This window comes from Mya arenaria, chromosome 6 (genome assembly GCF_026914265.1).
Source record: "Mya arenaria isolate MELC-2E11 chromosome 6, ASM2691426v1".
Taxonomy (NCBI): Eukaryota; Metazoa; Mollusca; class Bivalvia; order Myida; family Myidae; genus Mya; species Mya arenaria.
Window position 1 is genome coordinate 74,382,755 of NC_069127.1, and position 26,211 is coordinate 74,408,965.

Below are 26,211 nucleotides of genomic sequence, written 5' to 3' on the forward strand. Positions count from 1 at the left end.
ATTTCAGGAAGCAAAAAAGACGATTTACACGAAATATGTCTTGATATTCATCGTATATGCGATGTTAACCACATAATTTTGTTTGCAGAATGGATTCCGAGGAAGGATAACACAGAAGCAGATCATTTAAGCAGATGCTTAAATTCAGATGATTGGTCAATAAGTGATAATAATTTTAAAATTTTAGACACAAAATGGGGACCATTTACAGTTGATAGATTTGCGTCACATTATAACAATAAATGTGATCGTTTCAATTCAAGGTGGTGGGTACCAGGTACGGAAGCCATAGATTGCTTTACGCAAAGCTGTGTAGGAGAGATGAATTGGATTGTTCCACCGCCGAATCGTATCGTTGAATGTTTAAACAAGATGGTTGCTGAAAAATGCAGAGGAACAGTGGTTGTTCCTAGGTGGATATCGGCTCCATTTTGGCCGTTACTCACTATTGGGAAACATTGTTTTAAAAGTTTTGTAAAAGATGTTTATGAATTTCCCCTTACAGGCGCAGTCTTACAGGGAAAAGGGAAAAACGGGATATTTATGCGCTATCCCTTGAGTTTCAGATTATTGGCGCTAAATTGTGATATGCTTGACGTTTAGAAGAAACGTCATGATTACGGTTTTACAGGTACAGACTGACGTACGCGTATCTAAATCATAAGCGAATACGGAACACGTACATGTTGTATCATGATATATACGTATTGCAGGTATTGGCTTGAGACAAACGCTAAAACGAAAGTTCGAGGAAGCCGGGGCGATTATTGACAATTCTGAACATGTGGTCGTCAGAATGGCAAGCCACCTTTTAGCTGCTAGGGCGGACAACACCGTTTTGAAATATCACCACCAAGCAAAGGGATTTATAGACTTTTGTATAGAGAAAGGATTCGAATATAGACCAGCGCATTCCATTCATATTGCAATGTATTTATCATCATTGATAGACAATAACAAATCTGCCAGTGTTATTTCGGCAGTGTTTTATGCCATGAAGTGGTACCACTCTGTAAATGATTTTACAGATCCAACCGAGAATAATGTAGTAAAATCAATGCTTGAATGTGCAAAGCGTTTAAACTCAAAACCCATTAAGAAAAAAGACGTTGTAAATTCTGAGCATTTGATAAAGCTTTGTGACATGTTTATTGAATCAACGGATGTGATAGTTCTACGGGATCTCGCAATGATTCTTCTCTCTTATGCTGGATTTTTACGTTTTGATGAGCTTAGTGCACTGACTTGTAATGACGTTAAATTTGAAAGTGAACACTTAGTTATTAGCATAAAGAAGAGCAAAACAGACATTTATCGTGGGGGAAAAGAGGTTTTAATTGCAAAGGGTTCGACATCGGCTTGTCCAGTTTTTATGTTGGAGCGTCACATGAAATGTGCCGGGCTAGTAATCGGTTCAGATATGTTTTTATTCAGGCCAGCATGCAGATCAGGCAAAAAATGTTTTTTGTTAAAAAAGAACAAAAATATCAGTTATACCCGCGCTAGAGAATGCATAGTTTCAAAGTTACAATTAGTCGCTCCAACATTAAACTTGGGGACTCATTCTTTAAGAGCAAGTGGAGCTACTGTAGCAGCAAATGCTGACGGAGTTTCAGACCGGTGTTTAAAGAGACACGGTCGATGGAAGACAGATACGGCCAAAGACGGCTATGTTGATGATTGTCTAGAGAAAAAAAATTGTTCATCACAAAACAACTTAAATTATGAATGTTTCACGATTTGAATTTGATTGCCGACTTCACTAACATTTGTAAATTCTATCGCATGTCCTGCCCCGGCAAAGGTGTTTGTTATTTGTAAAAGAAGTGTTCAGACTTACTAGTTCTGTGCGTTACGTAGTATAGCGCAGAACTTTTGTCTTAACATTTTGGCGCGCAAATATTAGTGCGCGGTTTAATCGGGTGTAAAAGTCAGGTGACCAATGGCTATTGGTCGGCGGTTTAGGCGGGATAATGGTCGTGGCGATTAGTTCTATGCTCGACAGCGATCTGAACGGTCAACTTTTCAGGCAATCAGGTTCAAGTTGATGTTGTTTTACAATATTAGATATGATATTGTAAGAAAAATGTACAGATATATGGCAATGTTGTCTTAAAGCATGACACAATAATACTCGCATATTGTATGTGGTATGTTAAGTATATTATTTCGCAAGTCTTAAGATATAGTGGGAACAGTTTTCCAGAGCATTTTACACTCTATTGTTGGGGCGAAGTTTATCTCTGGTTTTTAATCTGACCCATGATATCTTTTCATATAGTTTGTTGTTTAACAGAACGCTTTAATTGTAAGCAAATATTTTGTAGAAAACGATTTGATCAGATGTATATTATTGTAACGATGTTGTACGTACTATACCAGTGAACTGCTCACGCTGTTTCAAGCAATAAATCGCATGTCCTGCCCCGGCAAAGGTGTTTGTTATTTGTAAAAGAAGTGTTCAGACATGCATTTACTGTGCGCGAATTAATTTAATATCAAAAGCGTGTGACTTTTATTTGCTATCACATGCGAGTGTCGACTGGGTGTTTTACTACCGAAAGTTAAGGAACTCACTTGATATCGGATATCATGAACCGGCCTCGTGGCCTAATGGATAAGGCGTCTGACTTTGAATCAGAAGATTGCAGGTTCGAGTCCTGCCGGGGTCGAAATATTTTGAATATAGGACAAATTACCCACAACCAAGTTTTGCAAAGATGGACAAACTCCTTGCGCATTTAGTCTATTTTTTATGGTTGATGAATTTAGAGCGTAAAAGTGCATAGTATACAAGATATAAGACCTTTGTGCTAGATAACCGTCGAAAGTGACAAAAAAAGGTTAAAAAACGTATGGGGGGATTTCAGCCTCAAACACCTGTAACACTATTTGATTTTGAACTTTATTCGTGATACAATTTACATTACATGACAATATAATTTGTTATCTAATCGATACCGCTTTTATAGAGCCCGGCTAGCTCAGTCGGTAGAGCATCAGACTTTTACGTTTGAATTAAACTCAGACATCTGAGGGTCGAGGGTTCGAGTCCCTCGTTGGGCGCTCATTCTTTTGGGGTCGTTTTGTGTGTTCCTTTACTTTCCACTAATACTTTCAAGACACACTATACCAATACAGTCATGCGCGCATATTTGCTACCACTTGTCCATGCATTTACTGTGCGCGAATTAATTTAATATCAAAAGCGTGTGCCTTTTATTTGCTATCACATGCGAGTGTCGACTGGGTGTTTTACTACCGAAAGTTAAGGAACTCACTTGATATCGGATATCATGAACCGGCCTCGTGGCCTAATGGATAAGGCGTCTGACTTCGAATCAGAAGATTGCAGGTTCGAGTCCTGCCGAGGTCGAAATATTTTGAATATAGGACAAATTACCCACAACCAAGTTTTGCAAAGATGGACAAACTCCTTGCGCATTTAGTCTATTTTTTTATGGTTGATGAATTTAGAGCGCAAAAGTACATAGTATACAAGATATACGACCTTTGTGCTAGATAACCGTCGAAAGTGACAAAAAAAGGTTAAAAAACGTATGGGGGGATTTCAGCCTCAAACACCTGTAACACTATTTGATTTTGAACTTTATTCGTGATACAATTTACGTTACGTGACAATATAATTTGTTATCTAATCGATACCGATTTTATAGAGCCCGGCTAGCTCAGTCGGTAGAGCATCAGATTTTTACGTTTGAATTAAACTCAGACATCTGAGGGTCGAGGGTTCGAGTCCCTCGTTGGGCGCTCAATCTTTTGGGGTCGTTTTGTGTGTTCCTTTACTTTCCACTAATACTTTCAAGACACACTATACCAATACAGTCATGCGCGCATATTTGCTACCACTTATCCATGCATTTACTGTGCGCGAATTAATTTAATATCAAAAGCGTGTGCCTTTTATTTGCTATCACATGCGAGTGTCGACTGGGTGTTTTACTACCGAAAGTTAAGGAACTCACTTGATATCGGATATCATGAACCGGCCTCGTGGCCTAATGATTAAGGTGTCTGACTTCGAATCAGAAGATTGCAGGTTCGAGTCCTGCCGGGGTCGAAATATTTTGAAAATAGGACAAATTACCCACAACCAAGTTTTGCAAAGATGGACAAACTCCTTGCGCATTTAGTCTATTTTTTTATGGTTGATGAATTTAGAGCGCAAAAGTACATAGTATACAAGATATACGACCTTTGTGCTAGATAACCGTCGAAAGTGACAAAAAAGGTTAAAAAACGTATGGGGGGATTTCAGCCTCAAACACCTGTAACACTATTTGATTTTGAACTTTATTCGTGATACAATTTACGTTACGTGACAATATACTAGTAATTTGTTATCTAATCGATACCGCTTTTATAGAGCCCGGCTAGCTCAGTCGGTAGAGCATCAGACTTTTACGTTTGAATTAAACTCAGACATCTGAGGGTCGAGTGTTCGAGTCCCTCGTTGGGCGCTCAATCTTTTGGGGTCGTTTTGTGTGTTCCTTTACTTTCCACTAATACTTTCAAGACACACTATACCAATACAGTCATGCGCGCATATTTGCTACCACTTATCCATGCATTTACTGTGCGCGAATTAATTTAATATCAAAAGCGTGTGCCTTTTATTTGCTATCACAAGCGAGTGTCGACTGGGTGTTTTACTACCGAAAGTTAAGGAACTCACTTGATATCGGATATCATGAACCGGCCTCGTGGCCTAATGGATAAGGCGTCTGACTTCGAATCAGAAGATTGCAGGTTCGAGTCCTGCCGGGGTCGAAATATTTTGAATATAGGACAAATGACCCACAACCAAGTTTTGCAAAGATGGACAAACTCCTTGCGCATTTAGTCTATTTTTTTATGGTTGATGAATTTAGAGCGCAAAAGTACATAGTATACAAGATTTACGACCTTTGTGCTAGATAACCGTCGAAAGTGACAAAAAAGGTTTAAAAACGTATGGGGGGGATTTCAGCCTCAAACACCTGTAACACTATTTGATTTTTAACTTTATTGGTGATACAATTTACGTTACATGACAATATAATTTGTTATCTAATCGATACCGCTTTTATAGAGCCCGGCTAGCTCAGTCGGTAGAGCATCAGACTTTTACGTTTGAATTAAACTCAGACATCTGAGGGTCGAGGGTTCGAGTCCCTCGTTGGGCGCTCAGTCTTTTGGGGTCGTTTTGTGTGTTCCTTTACTTTCCACTAATACTTTCAAGACACACTATACCAATACAGTCATGCGCGCATATTTGCTACCACTTATCCATGCATTTACTGTGCGCGAATTAATTTAATATCAAAAGCGTGTGCCTTTTATTTGCTATCACATGCGAGTGTCGACTGGGCGTTTTACTACCGAAAGTTAAGGAACTCACTTGATATCGGATATCATGAACCGGCCTCGTGGCCTAATGGATAAGGCGTCTGACTTCGAATCAGAAGATTGCAGGTTCGAGTCCTGCCGGGGTCGGAATATTTTGAAAATAGGACAAATTACCCACAACCAAGTTTTGCAAAGATGGACAAACTCCTTGCGCATTTAGTCTATTTTTTTATGGTTGATGAATTTAGAGCGCAAAAGTACATAGTATACAAGATATACGACCTTTGTGCTAGATAACCGTCGAAAGTGACAAAAAAGGTTAAAGAACGTATGGGGGGATTTCAGCCTCAAACACCTGTAACACTATTTCATTTTGAACTTTATTCGTGATACAATTTACGTTACGTGACAATATAATTTGTTATCTAATCGATACCGATTTTATAGAGCCCGGCTAGCTCAGTCGGTAGAGCATCAGACTTTTACGTTTGAATTAAACTCAGACATCTGAGGGTCGAGGGTTCGAGTCCCTCGTTGGGCGCTCAATCTTTTGGGGTCGTTTTGTGTGTTCCTTTACTTTCCACTAATACTTTCAAGACACACTATACCAATACAGTCATGCGCGCATATTTGCTACCACTTATCCATGCATTTACTGTGCGCGAATTAATTTAATATCAAAAGCGTGTGCCTTTTATTTGCTATCACATGCAAGTGTCGACTGGGTGTTTTACTACCGAAAGTTAAGGAACTCACTTGATATCGGATATCATGAACCGGCCTCGTGGCCTAATGGATAAGGCGTCTGACTTCGAATCAGAAGATTGCAGGTTCGAGTCCTGTCGGGGTCGAAATATTTTGAATATAGGACAAATTACCCACAACCAAGTTTTGCAAAGATGGACAAACTCCTTGTGCATTTAGTCTATTTTTTTATGGTTGATGAATTTAGAGCGCAAAAGTACATAGTATACAAGATATACGACCTTTTTGCAAGATAACCGTCGAAAGTGACAAAAAAGGTTAAAAAAACGTATGGGGGGATTTCAGCCTCAAACACCTGGAACACTATTTGATTTTGAACTTTATTCGTGATACAATTTACGTTACGTGACAATATAATTTGTTATCTAATCGATACCGATTTTATAGAGCCCGGCTAGCTCAGTCGGTAGAGCATCAGACTTTTACGTTTGAATTAAACTCAGACATCTGAGGGTCGAGGGTTCGAGTCCCTCGTTGGGCGCTCAATCTTTTGGGGTCGTTTTGTGTGTTCCTTTACTTTCCACTAATACTTTCAAGACACACTATACCAATACAGTCATGCGCGCATATTTGCTACCACTTATCCATGCATTTACTGTGTGCGAATTAATTTAATATCAAAAGCGTGTGCCTTTTATTTGCTATCACATGCGAGTGTCGACTGGGTGTTTTACTACCGAAAGTTAAGGAACTCACTTGATATCGGATATCATGAACCGGCCTCGTGGCCTAATGGATAAGGCGTCTGACTTCGAATCAGAAGATTGCAGGTTCGAGTCCTGCCGGGGTCGAAATATTTTGAATATAGGACAAATTACCCACAACCAAGTTTTGCAAAGATGGACAAACTCCTTGCGCATTTAGTCTATTTTTTGTATGGTTGATGAATTTAGAGCGCAAAAGTGCATAGTATACAAGATATAAGACCTTTGTGCTAGATAACCGTCGAAAGTGACAAAAAAGGTTAAAAAACGTATGGGGGGATTTCAGCCTCAAACACCTGTAACACTATTTGATTTTGAACTTTATTCGTGATACAATTTACGTTACGTGACAATATAATTTGTTATCTAATCGATACCGATTTAATAGAGCCCGGCTAGCTCAGTCGGTAGAGCATCAGACTTTTACGTTTGAATTAAACTCAGACATCTGAGGGTCGAGGGTTCGAGTCCCTCGTTGGGCGCTTAATCTTTTGGGGTCGTTTTGTGTGTTCCTTTACTTTCCACTAATACTTTCAAGACACACTATACCAATACAGTCATGCGCGCATATTTGCTACCACTTATCCATGCATTTACTGTGCGCGAATTAATTTAATATCAAAAGCGTGTGCCTTTTATTTGCTATCACATGCGAGTGTCGACTGGGTGTTTTACTACCGAAAGTTAAGGAACTCACTTGATATCGGATATCATGAACCGGCCTCGTGGCCTAATGGATAAGGCGTCTGACTTCGAATCAGAAGATTGCAGGTTCGAGTCCTGCCGGGGTCGAAATATTTTGAATATAGGACAAATTACCCACAACCAAGTTTTGCAAAGATGGACAAACTCCTTGCGCATTTAGTCTATTTTTTGTATGGTTGATGAATTTAGAGCGCAAAAGTGCATAGTATACAAGATATAAGACCTTTGTGCTAGATAACCGTCGAAAGTGACAAAAAAGGTTAAAAAACGTATGGGGGGATTTCAGCCTCAAACACCTGTAACACTATTTGATTTTGAACTTTATTCGTGATACAATTTACGTTACGTGACAATATAATTTGTTATCTAATCGATACCGATTTAATAGAGCCCGGCTAGCTCAGTCGGTAGAGCATCAGACTTTTACGTTTGAATTAAACTCAGACATCTGAGGGTCGAGGGTTCGAGTCCCTCGTTGGGCGCTTAATCTTTTGGGGTCGTTTTGTGTGTTCCTTTACTTTCCACTAATACTTTCAAGACACACTATACCAATACAGTCATGAGCGCATATTTGCTACCACTTATCCATGCATTTACTGTGCGCGAATTAATTTAATATCAAAAGCGTGTGCCTTTTATTTGCTATCACATGCGAGTGTCGACTGGGTGTTTTACTACCGAAAGTTAAGGAACTCACTTGATATCGGATATCATGAACCGGCCTCGTGGCCTAATGGATAAGACTTCGAATCAGAAAATTGCAGGTTCGAGTCCTGCCGGGGTCGAAATATTTTGAATATAGGACAAATTACCCACTACCAAGTTTTGCAAAGATGGACAAACTCCAAAATTAATTCATCTGAGAGCTCGAGGCCCTGGTTTGGACGATTATCTTCTGAGGGATCGGCGAGAATACCTGAAACCTCGAGAAAAAATCGAGCCATGCGGAAATGCTTTGTTTGAGTAAAAAGAAATCCGTCCTTTATATCCAGCTCGAGCCAACGAGAAAGTCGAGCCAAGCAAGTTCGAGCCAACGGGGTTCGACTGTATTTAAACTTAATGGGCCCGTAACGTAAAAATTATCTCTGTCGTTACATCAACAATCCGTTATTCATATACAAGTCACAAACGTCAAAAGTGTTGTTTTTTTAATTTTCAAATTTATGTTGAAGTTTTTTTTTTCTGAGTTTGCTTACGTAGGGCGTATTGAATGGGGGGACTTTTCAAGTTGTTCAATGCGGGTTTTGTTGTGGGTTTGACGTCTTCCTAATATTTTGTGGCATATTTTGTCATCTTAACGATAATTATAACTGAAATCAACAACAAAGGGATGTCCTCAGTTTTAGAAAGTATTCAAATTAAAACAATTAGGAATAAGATATAGCAAAACTTTATGTTTAAACACAAATAAGCAGTGTATTAAACAATTATATAATATTCGAAATACCTTGCACATTTTCTTTAAAACTGCATGAATGAATATAGTTTGATGTTTGTTTCTTTAAATATAATAAGTTATAAAACACCTTCAATAAAAGATGTTATTGAAACTTTAATATTCCTGCTAAAATCAAATTGATATATTTAGAACCAATTTAAGCGTTAATAGTAAAATATAATTCTAGTGAAAATATTTCGATGTCGTTTAAGAAGACCGTAAGAAAAAAAATAAAACGGAAGGTTTTAACAGATTTAAAAAAGTTTTATTCTCCATTAAAATGTTCATCTGACCAATTAACTACATGTCAATTAAGCAATCAATTAACATATAGGCAATTTCCCACATGTCCTGAGAAAACAATAAACACCACTCTTACAGGGGTCAAAAATGGCCCTTTATGACCCCTAATACTCGTTATGGTGTGACAATTAACTTGAGAATTGGTCAGGCCCTTCGAATTCACATCCCGGGTCTTGACAGTTTGTCCGCTGTGTGCGATATGTATATTGGGAGACAATGGCCCCTTAATTGACAATTAACAAGCAAACAATAGCGCACAAATTGGCAGTTGCTACCTTTTTCCTGTGTTAAGGGTATTGGGTCTGAGTAGGAACTCAGAAACCTGTCAACTGTCAGTACTGCGACATGTTTGAGATGTGTATATAAACCCAAGAAATCTCGGACCTTATCAAATCGCTCAAATGGCTGCTTTAGTGGATTATAATATATTATCTAAGTAACGTAAAGTTCTCAGCTGCCGTGCTTTATCGGACTTGTTGTTTCGGGATACAAAGATTATCTAATGGATTTAAAAAAAAGGAAAGAAAAATATTTATACTGGTTTCATTTATTTGTTTGCGTTTGCGGACTCAAACTCGGTTTTAATTGTCTGTATGTACTTGGTTGTGCTGGTCTTAAATTTGTACTAGCACAATCATGTGCTTGCAGGGAATAGGAACATTCGACTAAAGGAAATACAATCTTTTAACATGTGTCACCGTTTTTGCGGGTACTTGTTTGATGCTAGTTGGATTTATAACCAGCACAAGCATGTGCTTGCAGGAAAGTGCCTTAATTCATCTTTAAGGAATGTTGTCTTTAACAGTACCTTCGTTGGTCGGGAAACGTCCTGGTGCGGGGCGAGAGAGTCCCTGCACCAAGTCTTTTCTGACACTAATGTGGATACTATTATCATCTAAATATGGAGATGGGATTTTCAAGACCACGGTTTCAGAAATATTTAAAAAAATAAATGCAAGACCCCCAGTATCATTATGGGCTAGTGTTATCTGTTACTAGCACTTTTTGATGCTGGGAGAGTGGCATTTTATATCTGAAGTATTTATTAAACAAAATACGGACCTGGATTTATTATTAATACGGTGTAGCAGAAAAAGAGAATGCCGGTTTCCCAGTATCATCATGCGTTGGTATTCTCTGCTACTAGCACTTTTTGATGCTGGGACAGGGACATTTTATATCTTCAAAGGACATATAATGGATTTGATTTAAAATATGAGGTCAAGTTTTAACAGAAAAATAAAAATAAAATGTAGGTTTCCCAGTATTATCATGGGCTAGTGTTGTACTGCTACTAGCACTTTTTGATGCTGGGATAGACACATTTTTTTACAAAAATCTCCTCTAAAGAATGCCATGACACCGATTTGGAATTGTCAAAACGAAGTAAAAAATAAAATGCCAATTTCCCGGTATCATCATGGGCTAGTGTATTACTGCTACTAGCACTTTTTGATGCAGGGATATTGGTATTTTAGTACAGCAAGTCTTTCTATACTTCAGATTTCTCCGGACGCGGGGGTTGTCGATTCGAAAATGCCGATTTACCAGTATTATTATGGGCATCTGTTTTTCATCTACTAGCACTTTTTGATGCTGGGATATTGGCATTTTAGAACAGCAATATATAACTGTGTTCACTTTCGTTGCTGGTACCGAGTTGTGCTTGTTCTGGTGTTTAAAACAGCACAATCCAGTGCTTGCAATGAGTATGAACACATGCTCTATTTATCCGAGGATCCCGAATCACCTATGGAGAGCGATGTGTTTAATATCGTACAATGCTCGTACATGAAATGAAATATATTTAAAACTAGGCTATTTAATTAATGAATGACAAAATATGACAAATAATTAAGGAATGTAATTAGTGTGTAACTTGTGGGTACTTGTTTGTGCTGGTATGAAAAAACAACACTAGCACAATCCTGTGCTTGCAAGGATCAACATCACCCACGTCGTTGCCTAGTCAGTAACATTAATGCTGCTATATCTGCAGTTTCTAGTTTGTACTTGGTTGTGCTTGTATGAAATTTATCACTAGCACAATTATGTGCTTGCATGAAACAACAGCGCCATCGTCGAGTACATAAAAAACGTAACACCTATCATGGCTCTGGCTTCTGGTGGGTACTTGGTTGTGCTGGTATGCAATTTACCACTAGCACAAGCATGTGCTTGCACAAAACCACAGCGCCCTCGTCGTTGCTAAGTCTATATAAAAGCATTACTTCTATCATGGCTATGGTAGCTAGTGGGTACTTGGTTGTGCTGGTATGCAATTTACCACTAGCACAAGCATGTGCTTGCACAAAACCACAGCGCCCTCGTCGTTGCTAAGTCTATATAAAAGCATTACTTCTATCATGGCTATGGTAGCTAGTGGGTACTTGGTTGTGCTGGTATGCAATTTACCACTAGCACAAGCATGTGCTTGCACAAAACCACAGCGCCCTCGTCGTTGCTAAGTCTATATAAAAGCATTACTTCTATCATGGCTATGGTAGCTAGTGGGTACTTGGTTGTGCTGGTATGCAATTTACCACTAGCACAAGCATGTGCTTGCACAAAACCACAGCGCCCTCGTCGTTGCGAAGTCTATATAAAAGCCTTACTTCTATCATGGCTGTGGTTGCTAGTGGGTACTTGGTTGTGCTGGTATGAAATTTACCACTAGCACAAGCATGTGCTTGCAAGAAACGACAGCGCCATCGTCGATGCCATCTTTGCTGCGGTTGCTAGTGGGTACTTGGTTGTGCTTGTATATTTGACCACTAGCACAATCATGTGCTTGCATATAACAGCAGCACCGTCGTCGTGCTGTAAAAAGCATTACATCACCATGGCTGAGTTTCCGGCGGGTACTTGGTTATGTTGGTATATATACTAGCCAACTGTGCTTGCACGAAACAATAGCGCTTTCATATTTGCTAATGTAACATGCATTCAAACTTTGCTGGGGTTGCTAGTGGGTACTTGGTTGTGCTGGTATGAATGATCGCTAGCACAATTCTGTGCTTGCAAGAAACAACAGTGCCTTCGTCATATTGCTAACCGTTCATGACGTGAAGCGTTTGTAGCAGCTAGCCAAATAAATATCGGTTCTCCGAAGCTTGGAACACTTTGAATTAAGAATAGATAATCTGACTGGAAATCACCCTGTATTCGGCAGTGCTGGTGTGTCGTACTTGACTAGCACTATCAAGTGCTGGGCTAGAAAAGGTCAAATTCAACCACTGTTAAAAACTTTGTTTGGTCGGTGGGATCTTATATTTGTATCTGTAATTGCTGCGACTGGTAAAATTCTCCACCTACGTTGCCTGGCCCTCCGGCGGCTGCAAACATTTTACATCACAATATGGCTTGCTGATATCACAGTCACATTATAATGTGATTTACTTGCGAATTTCTATGTCGAATAATAAAGGGCAATTAAATTAAATGCCAATTTGAGTTATCTAACTTGGTTAATTTAGTAGGTTGGATGGTTGAGTACCATTGTAAGTATCAATGCAATACAGTAGAGCAATGAGTAGTTGCTGAGATGTGTGCTTACACGCAAAACCTTAACCAGAATTTCTAGGTCTAATAATAAAGGCTTATTATTTGCATTATATTCAAATAATTGTTATCTAACTTCATTAATTTAGTAAGTAAGATAGTTGGCAATACATATCCAAAGTTACAATGCAATAACTGATGTATTTACTGAGATAATGACTTAAAGGTGCTTACATGCAAAACCTTAACCAAGGTGTGATGCCGACGCCAGGGTGAGTAGTTTAGCTCTCCTTATTCTTGGAATAGTTGAGCTAAAATTCGGTCCAGATGATAATAGATAACAGTTTCAATTTTATTCAATAACGGCCAAGGCACGTGTACAACAAAGAATATACATATAGTACATAACAATATAATTTTAAATTACACCCTACATTATGGGTTAAAATGTAATAAATGCTTTCGAAATATGTAAAGAAGCGTGATATCCTCAGTGAAATGAAATATTGCAGAATGCCCCATCAGATTTAATAAGATGTAAGAAAATGAAATTATATTTTGTTGCAATAATATTTTATGTTTTCTTCCGTTCACCAATTTCATGTGTTTGAAATTTAAAAAAAAAGATCATAAAAGGCCAAATCACCTTGCTATTGAGAAATACGTATTACTATATTTTCCCGTGGTCATTTGACCAAACTCAGCAGCATTGCATAATTATGTGACAAAATAGGTAAAACTGTAAAAAATTTAATAAGCTTGCATATGAAATATCACATAAAATTCAAAATATTAATGATAACTGATACATAATTATCATAAAGCATATTTATGAAACAATTGTTGTTTTTGAAGCTGTGTCTTCAAAAACTGAAATATAATCAAGATTGAATTACAAAATCTTTAGTATAGGCATAGGGATGATAATTCTATAACAATATGACCAAGAGATTCTATGGCTGCGCACATGTTAACAAGGTGACAATATCCCCTTTCCATGACAATATCTCCACTTTAATTCAAAACAACAACAACATACAAAATAAAAATGAAAAGAGCAATAATCGTTTAAACAGAAGATATAATACTTATGTAACTATCACATTTTTCGTTGCTTCATGCTGTATGAAAACCATACGGCTAACTTTCAAACCCAAGAAAATTTGCATGATTGCATTCACTAAGTTTATCACAATTAGGAATAAGTAAATTATAATAAATTGAAATAGATTATTTATCCAAATTCTGCAGTTAACTCTTTATTAATGTTTCAACAAAGAGGCTTTTTCAAAATTTGAATAAAGGAGTTCTAATGTAAAATGTTAAGACATTGGATAGATGTATAATGATGGAATGATGTCATACTGGAAATGAAGTGAAAATGTAAAAGATAGCCAAATATGTTGCCAATCACCAGAAGACGGAAATGTCAATAAAGAGTTAACTAAAGGAGATGTACAGATATTTTCCCTGAGTAATAATTAAAGAGAGATCATGAAATGTTGTCTGCAATAAACATCATTTTAAAAATATTTGCACCCTAATTTCACAACTTAATCCAATTCTGTTTTTAAAAACTCTCCATCGCAACCTTCATCAAACACCCAGCAATTCTCTCTCAACATTCCGGAGCTCACTGCAGTAGCAATACAGGTAACCTCTATTTAGTTGGAATCATCCCCGCCACACCTGCCAGGCCCCCGTTTCATCTGTGGGCTCATTCCCATGAGTCCGTCACAGAGTATTGCTTCGCTTAGCTCCTCATTGCCCGAGGAGCAGTTTCCTTTGTGTGTCCCGGGCAGCCAGACAAACTTGCTAACCTCGTCAGAGTTGGCTGGACCACAGTGCTCTAATTCTGCAAAACGTATTTCAGATGTCAATAATGTCAGTCTTCTTAGTATTACGATGGAGGTTGGGCTCCAATAGTTCTAAAAAGATGAATACAAGTAGAGCCATCACATTATGTGATAAGGGCCCAAAAGATAGCATCCTTGACAGACGTATGTTAAAAGACAAGTGGGTGACTATCCAAATAGAATTACGATAAATGGTTGCCTAAAAATAATGAACCTTTTCTCTAATATATTTCATATTCTGTATTGGATATTTCATTTAAATACACCTTTTAATGTAAACGTAAACTTACTTTTTGTGACTTAAACCAGTGTAGATGATCAGAAAATATTGAAATTAGCATATATACTGTATTTCTGGAGACCATTCTGTTTGTTTTTTCAAAAAGGCTAAAAATTCAGGCGGATTTTTTTTTTGCTGGTCTAAGTTGGCAAATTTCAAAAGTAATTATAAATGTAAATACGAAATGTATTCACATATATTTATTGCTATGAAAACCTTAAACTGTAACATTTTTATATATCATATTTTATCATATTCTTACCATACACGGTCATGTCATTCTGTAATGCACTTGCAGAACAAAAAAATTCATAGAAAATTATGTTTTCAAGACAATTTAATTGGTTTACCTTCCTTCCTTAAAAACTCTGCACAGCTATGATGACGTTCAGACAATAAGAGAATGGAATAAATATTATTAATTTCTTCCATTTCCCAAATTGTAATATTTCTTTGCCTTTGATCATTACTACACAATCACTTCTTGTAAAAGTTTCCTTTTGGCATTTATCAAACCTATTATAAACAATTCAATGGAATTTATAAAGTCATTTCTCCTTTGTCTGTTAACATTCAGCAGCACTCACATACTGTGGTGTGACTATGTCATTATTGCCTCTTCATTTTTTTTTATATATATGTGTATTTAGTTTATATCCAGGGGATTTTTATCTCCCACCGGGAGGAAGGGGGACAGTTTGAAATTCATGGGGATTTCCCCCACACCCAACTGGGGGATATGCGGATATGCATGTATGAATTAGCAGTACCTTTGCCTGAGGCTGCCAGTTTCATCTTGACCTCGCTCATCATGTTGTAGCAATCCTTGGAAGCCTTTCTGTGGTCCACCATGGGCTCCGGGTAGTCTACGCCAATAATACAGCCAGCCTTCTCCTGGACCGACCTTGGGGCCTTCCAAGGCTCAAAAAGGTAACGTATGGGCATGTCCTTCAACACTGGCAGGTAACGTCTGTAGGGAAATATGACTAAATTAGGATATTAACTACTAGCAAGTTACATCTAGCAGGAAATGTTATTATCATTAAAATGTTTAATACTACAAATGATTTGGAAGCCATCCAAGGCTCAAAAAGGTAATAAATGGACAAAACCATCACAACGAGCATGTGATGTATGTCGAGGATTTTTATTACCATTATTTTACATGTAAGCTGAAGGCTGACTTATCAGCCATCCATGTCATTTAATTATAATAAAATTTAATTATGAGGATATTTTCATAAAACAAAATGGCCAGGGTTGCTTAAATTATGAAATCTCAGTCTGTCCAATCCTGTCCACCCTGACACTCCCCCCCTATCCCCCCAAACAAACGGCACCATCAATTAACTTTAAGTAAGTTTTCCCGAAGTTAGCTATGTGTTGATATAAACATGTTGTGAAAACAGTAGAAAATTGATCTTAATCATATAATAAAAAAACACACATTTTTATCATACAATTAATAAGATAACCCAGAGCCTTATTTAACTGATGAAATGATGACACATTTTTCCGGCAAAAGAATTAAAAAACAAAGCAAATCCTATCAGAGTGGCAAACATAAAATGAATGAATTGCAGTAGCAGGTGACTGTAAAACTTGCATGACCTGATCAAAACAAGCATTTGAAAACTCACCCACCTGACATAGACGCCATCAGAGTCCATCTTGCGTCCATACCGCACAGGGCAAAAACACTTTGGACACTGGAGAACTTTCTCAAATGCGGAACTAGACATCCACATCCAGTTTCCAGCATTAACTGACCAATCAGCATCAATCAGGTACTTGTCAAACACCTAAATGTACAGAACGCATAAAATATGTTCAAAATGTACATTAAAAACAATAAATTTGTAACAACAAATTGATACGGATAAGCCATCATAAGAAATGGTGGAAAGCTCCCCTGATACTCTATAAGTTTGAACATAAACAAAGCATATTTTGTTTTAAATTCATTTTGTCAGACGTTGTGCAGAATTCTGACAAATTGTTAGGACAGGCCTATTGACAGCTAGGCCATGAAAGCATTTTTGCTAGACTGTGCCATGAACAGCTTGTCTATGGCAGTGGCAAAACCCAGACAGTTTGTCTTCAAAATTTAATTGAGTAAGACGCCTACTCCTCCTAGGAGACCCAGAGCTCCATGCTAGTGAGGATGACTCAAGTGTATGTTATGTGTCAACACTAACGTATGAACAACACAGGAAGTACTACCGGAAATCACTGTGTATAAGACACATTTTTTCCCTAAATATTCCCATAAATAATGCCTGTGTCAGATCTACGGTATAGTATGAGGCTTCGGACAATTTATTTTGATGATTATTTTAGGCTCTTCAGACAAATAAGTGGAAAAAAATATTAGTTTGTTGACTTTAAATTATAATGGGACATAACTCACATGGCCTCAATTGAGTTGTTTTGGCAAAAAATGGTAATAATATTACAGTTTTGTTATTGTATGAGATCATTTATGTAATATTATTCAGTATTAAAATAATAAATAAACATGAATACTGTGAAGTAGCATCATTGTGCACTGTCAATGGTGTGAAAAATGCCCTCTGCCTTTAAAGCAGAGAAACATACCAATAGCACAAACTGTTGCAATGATAGGATTGTTTTTTTCACACTTTTTTGCCACATCATTAATACTTCGCTGAAGGAGTTAACATGTTGAGAATAAACACGTACAAAAAAAGGATTTTGCTTAACAAATCATACCATTCTCAAGAGGTTATCATGGTACACCATGAAAAAACAGTCATTCTAGGTACATTTTAGTGCCTACCTTACTTGTTTCCTACAATGGAGAAAGTCCTTCCATGTACACCACAAGAAAAGCTAGCTGTAATCAAGCAAGAAACATGCTTTGAGCACTACCTATTTAAAATTGCATGGTTTAGAATAACCTTTGCCTTGTTTTGCCTTCGATTCTCCCCAAATTTTAATTGTATTTTTTTGCCTGCGTCATACCTATACTAGTGTCCAGGACACAGTGATTTACAGCATATAACACAGGAAATACTACATAGCACAGAAAAACTCTATAACATATGTAGTACCCACCTTTAGTCCATCCTCCCAAGAGAGTCCGAGATCCCCGCGGGTTAGGAACGTGGATGTCGCGTGACGACACACATGGTGAATCCAGCCCTCGTTTTTCAGCTGCTTCATGATCGCATCAATCCATGGGTAACCTGTCTCTCCCTGGAACAGAATGTGTTTGGTTATTTTTGTTATAGTACCTGGTAACATCTATTAGTAAAAACCATGGATGTCCTTGGTTTGCCTGTTAAAATTGTGGGACATCCTCCATGAAATATAGACACCAAAGATGCTTTCGTCCATTTTGGACCATTCTCATTTGTAAGATAGATTTCCTGCGCAAAAATGAGCCCCAAAAAATCTTTATTAAAGTGTAGTGATCATTGGAATCACACAGAACACATCATTTTCTGATATCAAATGCCAAGAATACTAGTACAAAATATGAAGCACGTTGTTTGCACTTGTGTTCTGTACTCAGAATAATAGTAAAAGGAAATTAAAACGTTTGGGAAGATCGTTGATCATTTAAAATGTGATGGGGTTTTTTCGATTGGGAAACCAAAAAGCCTTGATCGGGAGGCTAAACATAGAAACAATTTTGTATGGCCTCAAAGTGTTAACACAATTACAAAGTCTCAGATTTCTCAACTTGAGGCTTTGACAGTCATGGGGGTGTTGTTGTTTTTTTGAAAGCAAAACCTAAAGCAAACAGCAGACAAGCTAGTAATGTACCTGTTCCCATCTCCTCAGTTTTTCCTTATCCTCATACCAGGGAATGTTCAGGCATATTGGGTTGTTTTCCATCTTGTCGTAGTTCTTGTTGTTCACAGACATCATGTAGAAGTACTCCCGCCACATCAGCTGACCGATCGCAGATACTGTGAATGCCTTCCCTGGGTTTAGCTGATAGATTAAATAATTAAACAGACTTATTACTAAAAAAGGCAGCCTATCTAACTTAACGAAAGTGTGTGGCTGATAAGCAGCTAATTATGCAGGATAAAACATATGTGCTGGTCATGAATTTGCAGTCAACACCAAAAAAAATTCTCATGTTCGACACTAATGGTTGGCATCCAAACTTTTGTGATTTAAACATTTTTTATGTACAAGAGGTGAGCAAAATTTAAATGGACTTATCTTATTTTTGCTCAGGTAACTTAAATAAATATATTCCATGCCAGATATTTAGTCTATTGAATACAGAATGATGAACCAGCATTAAAATATTCACAATTTTAAGAATTTTGGCCAGTTGTGTTCAGGAAAACAAAAAAGTGTGTGATTGTGTACAGATAAAAAAATATTAGCCTTTATAAATGTTTTTTGTTTGTTTTAAATTAGCAGCTATGTGTCCACAAATTCCACAGTTAAAAAAATCGCAAACATATCTAATCTTTAATATTATTTTATCTATACACAAAATCATACACTTTTTTTTGATCATTAGTCTTACTTTTCATGTATCGACCTATATTTTGCACCATTAAATTGACAATGGAATCCTTGCTGAACAACTAGTTACTTTTAATGACAATATAAAATATATGCATTTGTCAATGATTCATAGATCAACTGAAAAATTACCTTCAGATAAGCATCCCTGAGGCCCCAGTATAATTTACGTATGGAGAGACATCCGAACCTCAGATGGGCACTCATACTGAGTGGAGGCCCCGCAATGTTTGGAAATGCCTGGTTCGGCATCACATTACCACAACTGAACGCCTGCAATGGAAAATGTTCTGCCTATTGTAATGTCTTTTCATAATGTGTTACTAATCATTATAGAAAAACATATTGAGCTATTAAATGCACTTTCATCCATGTATTCATCCGAAATAACACTTTAGATATTTAATTTTGTATTTATAAGCTCTGCTAAGAAGATAAATCTCAAAACTGCATTTCACTTAAATGCCTAGTTTAAGCCTTCTATAAGTGACCCCCCCCCCCAAATCTGTGTACAGTACACAACCTCTGTGTATTGATCTTAATCTACTTGCCTTGATCTCTCTTATCAGATCTGCGATCTGAGTATCCTGCTGTGCAGTTTGGTAGGTTTTATTATAAAAATGGACCCTAAATGGCCGTGAGCCAAACGAATACACAGGAAATTGGCCCCTTCTGTGACAGCAGTGCAATTAGCAGAAGATGCACAGCAGAGGATTATCACGCCAAACATTCCTAAAAATAGGCCTTTAAAAACAATATGGGGTCACCAGGCATCAAATATTCACATACATAAGTAGCAGATCCTGTAACCACCACCCCAGTAATGCACGAGTCAGAGATGAACACATGCCTCATTTACACACCATTGTATACACTCACCATCTCCTCAACCTTCATTCTGTACCGGAACAGTTCCAGAGCCTTTGACTCACCACCTGTCCAGATATTAAAGCGCTGATTCTGTTCTTCACTCTCAGCAAACACACCTACAAGAAATAAGTTAGAAAGACAGGCCTTCAGGAAATAATAAAAACAGTCAAGCCTACAGTAAACAAGAGCTGTTGTAGGACAGCACACTCAACTTTATGCTGCTTTGTCTAAGAAATATGTACAATAATGATGTGATATGTGCCTGTCAAAAGCAATAAAAAAAATGAATTAAAACGTAAACAAGAAACGCCACAATGCACAATTATCATCTTTTCAATAATTGACAGAAGTACTTAAGCCTTTGTTGTCAAATTCAGTTTCATCTGTTTTTCTGTTTCTAGCTAAAGAGACTCTGATTTTGACCCTATGGACCCCAAATGCAATTCCATGAAAGTCCCACATAAAATCTTCTTACATACCAAGTCTGCTCACAATTTGTCAACAATAACTTTATGTATTCATTACGAAATTGTTATCTATTTTTAGTAACAGTGACCTTGTCCATATGTCCCAAACACCATCCCATGAAAGGTATCCATAAACTCTTCCTATATACCAAGTTTGGTCACTATATGTCAAACCTTACTAAAATAGATACCATAGGTGTGTTTGACGTTGCCCTCCCGCTGGCACATCCAAATAAGTCATTCTCCCACATCATTCCAATAAGCAGGTCTCACTTGTGAAAACTTGGTTAAAAATATAAAAATTTGCATGTCAAAAAAAAGTTAAAAAAAATACTAAAAAAGGGGTCAATCAAGGGCCATTATTTGTATATAGTGTTAATATGGAGTCATGTTCAATAATTGTTCAATAATTGTAAGATGGTTGTCAATAATTGTGTGAAGTATTAAATGAATAAAGGGTATAGAAGTTATTAATAAAAATCTTAACTTGCTCTAAAACTTTAACCGGACACAATATGCACTAAATCTAAGTTCCTAAGGCAATCAATAAGGGCCATAATTTGTATTTATGATACAGGATGGTCCTGAACTACTGTGTGAAGTGTTAAGTGAATTGAACGAATTTGACCTTGACTTTAGAGGTCAGGACATGGGTCATGCACCCAACACATTGTCTTGGTATGTCGAACACATGTAGTACGTTATTTCAAAATCTGTCCATAAAAGAGAAAATTACAGCACAGACACAACCCCCTATACTCTTTGTCATTATATGCAACATTCCATAGATAACAAACACTAAGTGTGACCTTAACCTTAGAGGTAGGGACACGGGTCTTGCACCCAACACGTCATCTTGGTATGTTAACACATGTAGCAAGTTTTCGTAAAATCTGACCATACAAGAGAGCGTTACAGTCCGGACACAAAAAATTAAGATGGACGCACTGATGGACGGTGCAATTTAAAAAGGTCCACCGTCGGAGACATAATTAAAATCAATTGTATTATACATGTTGTCTTATTACTTACCAAGTGAGGCGGAATCAGGAATGCCGAACAATTTTTCATGGTCGCTTTTAACGTTGAAAGTGACTTTTGATAGGTCAGGGGCATCTACCGGCCTCGGGGGGTCACCTACCGCCGTCGCTACTAGATTGAACAGGGAGTAGGTCAGTGGGGGAGTGCCACCGTTGTTCTTTAAAATTCTGAATAAAAAACATTTTATGATTTCTCAAAGATCAACATTAACATTGTATATACTTTTCATTTCCTTCATCTCAATCAAAAACTTGAGATAGCACTTTTGAAGCTCTAGTCTCCCTGTGTGGTCGAGAGAAATAATCAATGATGAATACCTCCAGTGATGGAGAAAATAAAGATGTCCAGTTCACAGTTTGCAGGAAAAATTGTACTTAATTCCTCATGAAGTCTTCCGCCTTTATGTAAGTGTTTACCTCTAGCATGCTCATACTCAAGTTAACTCTGCTTATAACATGAAATATATTAACATGCTTGTCACCATTTTCACAGTATTTTGAGCCATTTATTGATTTCCATCATGTTTTACAGAAGTATATCTCAAGTTTATGTTTAAATGGTTTTGATCATAGGTCCAGGCGATGTTCTAACTTATCTTATGGTATATTGCATTCTGATATTATTTGTTTCCATCTGCTTGGTTAGTACCCAAAAAAGATGGTATTTTCAACATTATGCTGTTGTGCTCGAAAAAAAGAGTTTAATAACTCATGCAAGAAACATATCTATGGTTATCAGACAACAAGTCAAAATAAACATTTCTATGTGGCAAATTTTTTGCTGAAAAATGAATTCAGAAAATATGAGAAATCAAGTAGAGACTTATATATTTTATATACTTTCTAAGATAGTATTTCTTTCAGATTATAATGAATTTGTACAAAGGAAAAATATAGTCAGTGTATACACAATAAATATATATATATATAATTTATCCATCTTTTAACATCACCAACAGTTCTGTTGTAGTGTCTGAGACACATCATTTACGCATCCATATTTTAAACTATAACCAATTCATAATGAACAATTCGTTTTTGGTCTGAAGAACCTCTCGAAATTTTCATCTTGCAAAAATATTGAGATTTTTGTCCTGAAATGTCACAATGCTGTTGCAAAACCTTGATGTGTGTCCATGACATAGCCGAGCCAACAGTGTCTCTAATTATTTGCACTTCTTTTCATAAACTGTTACTTTGATATTCAAGGTTAGGATGGAGAAGATGGCCACAAAGGCTGATACAAACATAATGCAAAAGTTTAACATTTTTTATGGATATTTCAATGTCAGAAATAGAATATTTAGTCTTATAAAAATATATATCAAGAGATGCAATAAGCGGTTATTCCAGAGTTTTTAATACATGTATAATTAACAAAACTATTTTAAAAGAATGTTCACCATCTTTAATTTATGATAAAAAAAATGTAAATATCATAGACTACAAAAGGCAATTTCTGAAACATCTGAATTGTCAGACAAAAATCTCTTATGATTATGAAAAAGAGAACCTTAGGTAGTTATGTACAAAACAATGGAAGTTTCTGTACTTCAAAGGGCTCAATTTGCAATTTTTTTTAAATGATACCAAAATAATAACCAAAATGTACATAACTGAGTATCAGATACTTCATATTCATAACAAAGATTCAAACTAGGGTAAATGGCAAATGTTTAGTTCTAAAACAGGCTGATATTGAATATAGTAATGAGTAATGGTAGCTTTCACTGTATTTCTTTTACTGGGTAGGAACTTTATCTTTTTGCTTACTCTTCAGGATCCCAGAGTACATGCGAGACCTTCTCGACACATTCAACATTGTACTCCTCACAGAGACGCCGCACCTGAGTGTCCCTCTCGTGCCAGATCGCTTCCACGTCCGCATCAAACGTCAGCTTTGAAACTGACCATTCCTGTTAGTATTGGTAATACAATTCAGCTTTAACTGGCAATTATCAGATTATTCAGTTGTCAGTTGTTGATCAGTGGAAATGGCTAATGTTCAATTGAAGTTTTAAATTAACAAATCGGATATCATCTGTCATTTTTAGCTTGTCCATTTTTGGAAGAAAAAATGTTGAGGTGTTGTCATAGCCGCCAAGGCTATGTCAGAGGTATCATTGATGTGTATTTTTTTAACCTTGTCCATAGCTCAAAACCCATTCAAGAAATTCAAATGAAATTGTTGCATGTTGCTAAAGACAATATGCACAACCTTAGGAAGGCCAGGCCCATAACTCTGACTTTACTAATTTTTAGAGTTATGCCCCTTGTTTTGCCTGAAAAGCTGACCAGCGTTGGTATTCATGTTGTTTTATATATTGGTTACAAAGCAGGCTGGACTAATACTTTATTAATTGACTTTGTAAAGTTCAAGCGAGAATCCAGATTTTTTTAGGTGAAGTTAAATTTCAAGAAGAAAAAGTATTGAGTATTCACCTTGAACAGATTAGATAGTGTTGTTAGCACATTTCCCGTGAAGACGAACAGACGTCCACCCTCATTGCTGAAGTGGTCATCCAGGTCATGCAGGCTCTCCAATAGGAAACGCATCCGGTTATAACCTGCTGTACGAGTGCCTGCAGACATGACAAAGATTCAGTAAACTGGAATCACCAAACGCAATACCATACACATTTGGTTCATGATATCTTAACAAAAGATTCACAGTTAGCTTAAACATTCATTTTTCTTATTGAAGTGGTTATTTGGCTGATTTTATTTAAGGACAATCGATAGGAAAATAAATCAGATCACAACTGCATTCAATAATTACCTACTTTGTTTATCAAAATAAAAATTAATCTTTTATAACTAAACTAATTTATGCACATTATTATAAAAATATGCTTCACATAGACTTTATACCTGCCACTTCACCATCAAAAATGAAGATTGGATACAACTCGCCACAGTCCTCTACTGCATCAAGAAGGGCGGGATTGTCATGAAGACGCAGACCATGCCTGAACCAGTGGATGCAGACTGGTTTGTCACTTACAATGTTTTCATTGACTGGTATGGTAGAAGGTATATCTGTCGAGTCCTGTAACAATGATTTAATATTTATAAAGAGCTCTTGGTCATGTACAGCACAAATGTGTGATATAACATTGATTCTGATTTTAGGTTAATAAATCCAAATCTTTTCATCAATACTTAAGTTAACATGGGATGAAAAGTGTTGACGGTGTGGGGCTTGATACCATGACTGCTGGAACACTAGCAAAGTGCTCTAATCAACTGAGTTAACTGGGTGGCTGGTTCTTACCATCACACACTACACTAATGACACCCTAAACCTTTCAGGCTGTTCCAGACACTCTTGACTTAAAGTAACTCGCTCATGGTTTGTAAAATTGCATTTTTTTTTAATTACGAAATAAAGTGTGGCAAATCATAAGGAGTGTTAAAAAAAAATTACAAAAAGCTGGAACCCTTCAACAAATGTTGATATTTGCTCAAATATTGTCTTTGAAGACCACAATTTTCAATAGCATTAGTAACGCAATTGAAAATTAATTACGGCTGTGGTGTTGCGTGATTGGTTGATTGACATTATCACGTGATGTTATCAATATATCTTTAACAGGTCAACATATCCATTACTTTTGTTAAAGTCCCGCAGGCTGTGTGGTCTCGACGGATGTTTTCTTCTTTATTCTTGACTTGACCGGCGTGGGTTCAAACCCCACTAAAACCAAAATACTTTTTTTATGATATATAACTGTATTTTTTTTCTACAATTTCGATATCATAGAGTAAAATAATGATAAAATAAGTGTTTTCAAATGCATTACCGACAAAAACGGTCCAAAAACATGAGCGAGTCACTTTAAATTAGACAACAGAGTAAACTTGGGAGTAAAAGTGTGTCCCGTGTGGGAATTTAACCCGCAACCGCAACGAAATGAGCAAACAGCTAAACGCTGGTTCTTACCTAGCCAAAAATAAAGTACGTTAAATAACTTTTTTAACATTTGGAGATTCATTATGTTCCCTTAAAAAACAAAACAAAAAGCGTCAATGATGTTACCCACACACAATTGTACAATACACAGCTACGTATAATTCAGACCAAAACAGCTATTTACAGACCAAACATTAGGCTATACCGTGTATACCGGTATGTCGGCCCATGGACCCAGCGACTAACGATTCGCCGCATTTTAATTACAGTACGGTTCGCATCTGTACTGTATCCGAAACGAGTAGGTATTCCGAAATATATGTACATTACCATTTATGTGTGTAAGTCCTGATTCGCACCAATTCTTTCGTAAATTAATTAATCCATATATCAGATGTCCATATTATTACATCGTGCGAATAAATGGTTTTAAATTACGCTGAAGTATGACAAAAAGTTGCGAGTTATTCTGACGTTCTTCTCCATACAACCACACGCACTGTAT

General features: G+C 37.0%; 1 protein-coding gene and 16 non-coding genes across 17 annotated transcripts; 16 read left to right on the forward strand and 1 right to left on the reverse strand.

The window, feature by feature from the left end:
* The first annotated feature begins 2,599 nt into the window (after positions 1-2,599).
* Trnaq-uug (transfer RNA glutamine (anticodon UUG)) lies at positions 2,600-2,672 on the forward strand. Its single transcript has one exon. It is a non-coding gene; the product is annotated as a tRNA-Gln (tRNA).
* Positions 2,673-2,973: 301 nt separating this feature from the next.
* Positions 2,974-3,066, forward strand: Trnak-uuu (transfer RNA lysine (anticodon UUU)). The gene is made up of 2 exons: positions 2,974-3,010; positions 3,031-3,066. It is a non-coding gene; the product is annotated as a tRNA-Lys (tRNA).
* A 237-nt stretch (positions 3,067-3,303) lies between these two features.
* On the forward strand, positions 3,304-3,376 carry Trnar-ucg (transfer RNA arginine (anticodon UCG)). Its single transcript has one exon. It is a non-coding gene; the product is annotated as a tRNA-Arg (tRNA).
* A 302-nt stretch (positions 3,377-3,678) lies between these two features.
* Trnak-uuu (transfer RNA lysine (anticodon UUU)) lies at positions 3,679-3,771 on the forward strand. The gene is made up of 2 exons: positions 3,679-3,715; positions 3,736-3,771. It is a non-coding gene; the product is annotated as a tRNA-Lys (tRNA).
* Positions 3,772-4,008: 237 nt separating this feature from the next.
* On the forward strand, positions 4,009-4,081 carry Trnar-ucg (transfer RNA arginine (anticodon UCG)). Its single transcript has one exon. It is a non-coding gene; the product is annotated as a tRNA-Arg (tRNA).
* Positions 4,082-4,388: 307 nt separating this feature from the next.
* Trnak-uuu (transfer RNA lysine (anticodon UUU)) lies at positions 4,389-4,481 on the forward strand. Its single transcript has 2 exons — positions 4,389-4,425; positions 4,446-4,481. It is a non-coding gene; the product is annotated as a tRNA-Lys (tRNA).
* Positions 4,482-4,718: 237 nt separating this feature from the next.
* On the forward strand, positions 4,719-4,791 carry Trnar-ucg (transfer RNA arginine (anticodon UCG)). Its single transcript has one exon. It is a non-coding gene; the product is annotated as a tRNA-Arg (tRNA).
* A 302-nt stretch (positions 4,792-5,093) lies between these two features.
* On the forward strand, positions 5,094-5,186 carry Trnak-uuu (transfer RNA lysine (anticodon UUU)). Its single transcript has 2 exons — positions 5,094-5,130; positions 5,151-5,186. It is a non-coding gene; the product is annotated as a tRNA-Lys (tRNA).
* A 237-nt stretch (positions 5,187-5,423) lies between these two features.
* Trnar-ucg (transfer RNA arginine (anticodon UCG)) lies at positions 5,424-5,496 on the forward strand. The gene has a single exon. It is a non-coding gene; the product is annotated as a tRNA-Arg (tRNA).
* Positions 5,497-5,797: 301 nt separating this feature from the next.
* On the forward strand, positions 5,798-5,890 carry Trnak-uuu (transfer RNA lysine (anticodon UUU)). The gene is made up of 2 exons: positions 5,798-5,834; positions 5,855-5,890. It is a non-coding gene; the product is annotated as a tRNA-Lys (tRNA).
* A 237-nt stretch (positions 5,891-6,127) lies between these two features.
* Trnar-ucg (transfer RNA arginine (anticodon UCG)) lies at positions 6,128-6,200 on the forward strand. Its single transcript has one exon. It is a non-coding gene; the product is annotated as a tRNA-Arg (tRNA).
* Positions 6,201-6,502: 302 nt separating this feature from the next.
* Trnak-uuu (transfer RNA lysine (anticodon UUU)) lies at positions 6,503-6,595 on the forward strand. The gene is made up of 2 exons: positions 6,503-6,539; positions 6,560-6,595. It is a non-coding gene; the product is annotated as a tRNA-Lys (tRNA).
* Positions 6,596-6,832: 237 nt separating this feature from the next.
* Trnar-ucg (transfer RNA arginine (anticodon UCG)) lies at positions 6,833-6,905 on the forward strand. Its single transcript has one exon. It is a non-coding gene; the product is annotated as a tRNA-Arg (tRNA).
* Positions 6,906-7,207: 302 nt separating this feature from the next.
* Positions 7,208-7,300, forward strand: Trnak-uuu (transfer RNA lysine (anticodon UUU)). Its single transcript has 2 exons — positions 7,208-7,244; positions 7,265-7,300. It is a non-coding gene; the product is annotated as a tRNA-Lys (tRNA).
* A 237-nt stretch (positions 7,301-7,537) lies between these two features.
* On the forward strand, positions 7,538-7,610 carry Trnar-ucg (transfer RNA arginine (anticodon UCG)). The gene has a single exon. It is a non-coding gene; the product is annotated as a tRNA-Arg (tRNA).
* Positions 7,611-7,912: 302 nt separating this feature from the next.
* Positions 7,913-8,005, forward strand: Trnak-uuu (transfer RNA lysine (anticodon UUU)). Its single transcript has 2 exons — positions 7,913-7,949; positions 7,970-8,005. It is a non-coding gene; the product is annotated as a tRNA-Lys (tRNA).
* Positions 8,006-13,112: 5,107 nt separating this feature from the next.
* LOC128238672 (cryptochrome-1-like) lies at positions 13,113-26,181 on the reverse strand. Its single transcript, XM_052954809.1, has 12 exons — positions 26,037-26,181; positions 24,665-24,842; positions 24,236-24,375; positions 23,567-23,709; positions 21,786-21,961; positions 20,296-20,402; positions 19,549-19,689; positions 18,694-18,864; positions 17,980-18,120; positions 16,546-16,703; positions 15,672-15,871; positions 13,113-14,620 (listed from the first exon to the last, which is right to left on the reverse strand). The coding sequence occupies exons 1-12, from the start codon at positions 26,037-26,039 to the stop codon at positions 14,430-14,432; spliced, it is 1,749 nt and encodes a 582-aa protein (XP_052810769.1). The 5' UTR covers positions 26,040-26,181; the 3' UTR covers positions 13,113-14,429.
* Between the last annotated feature and the right edge of the window lie 30 nt (positions 26,182-26,211).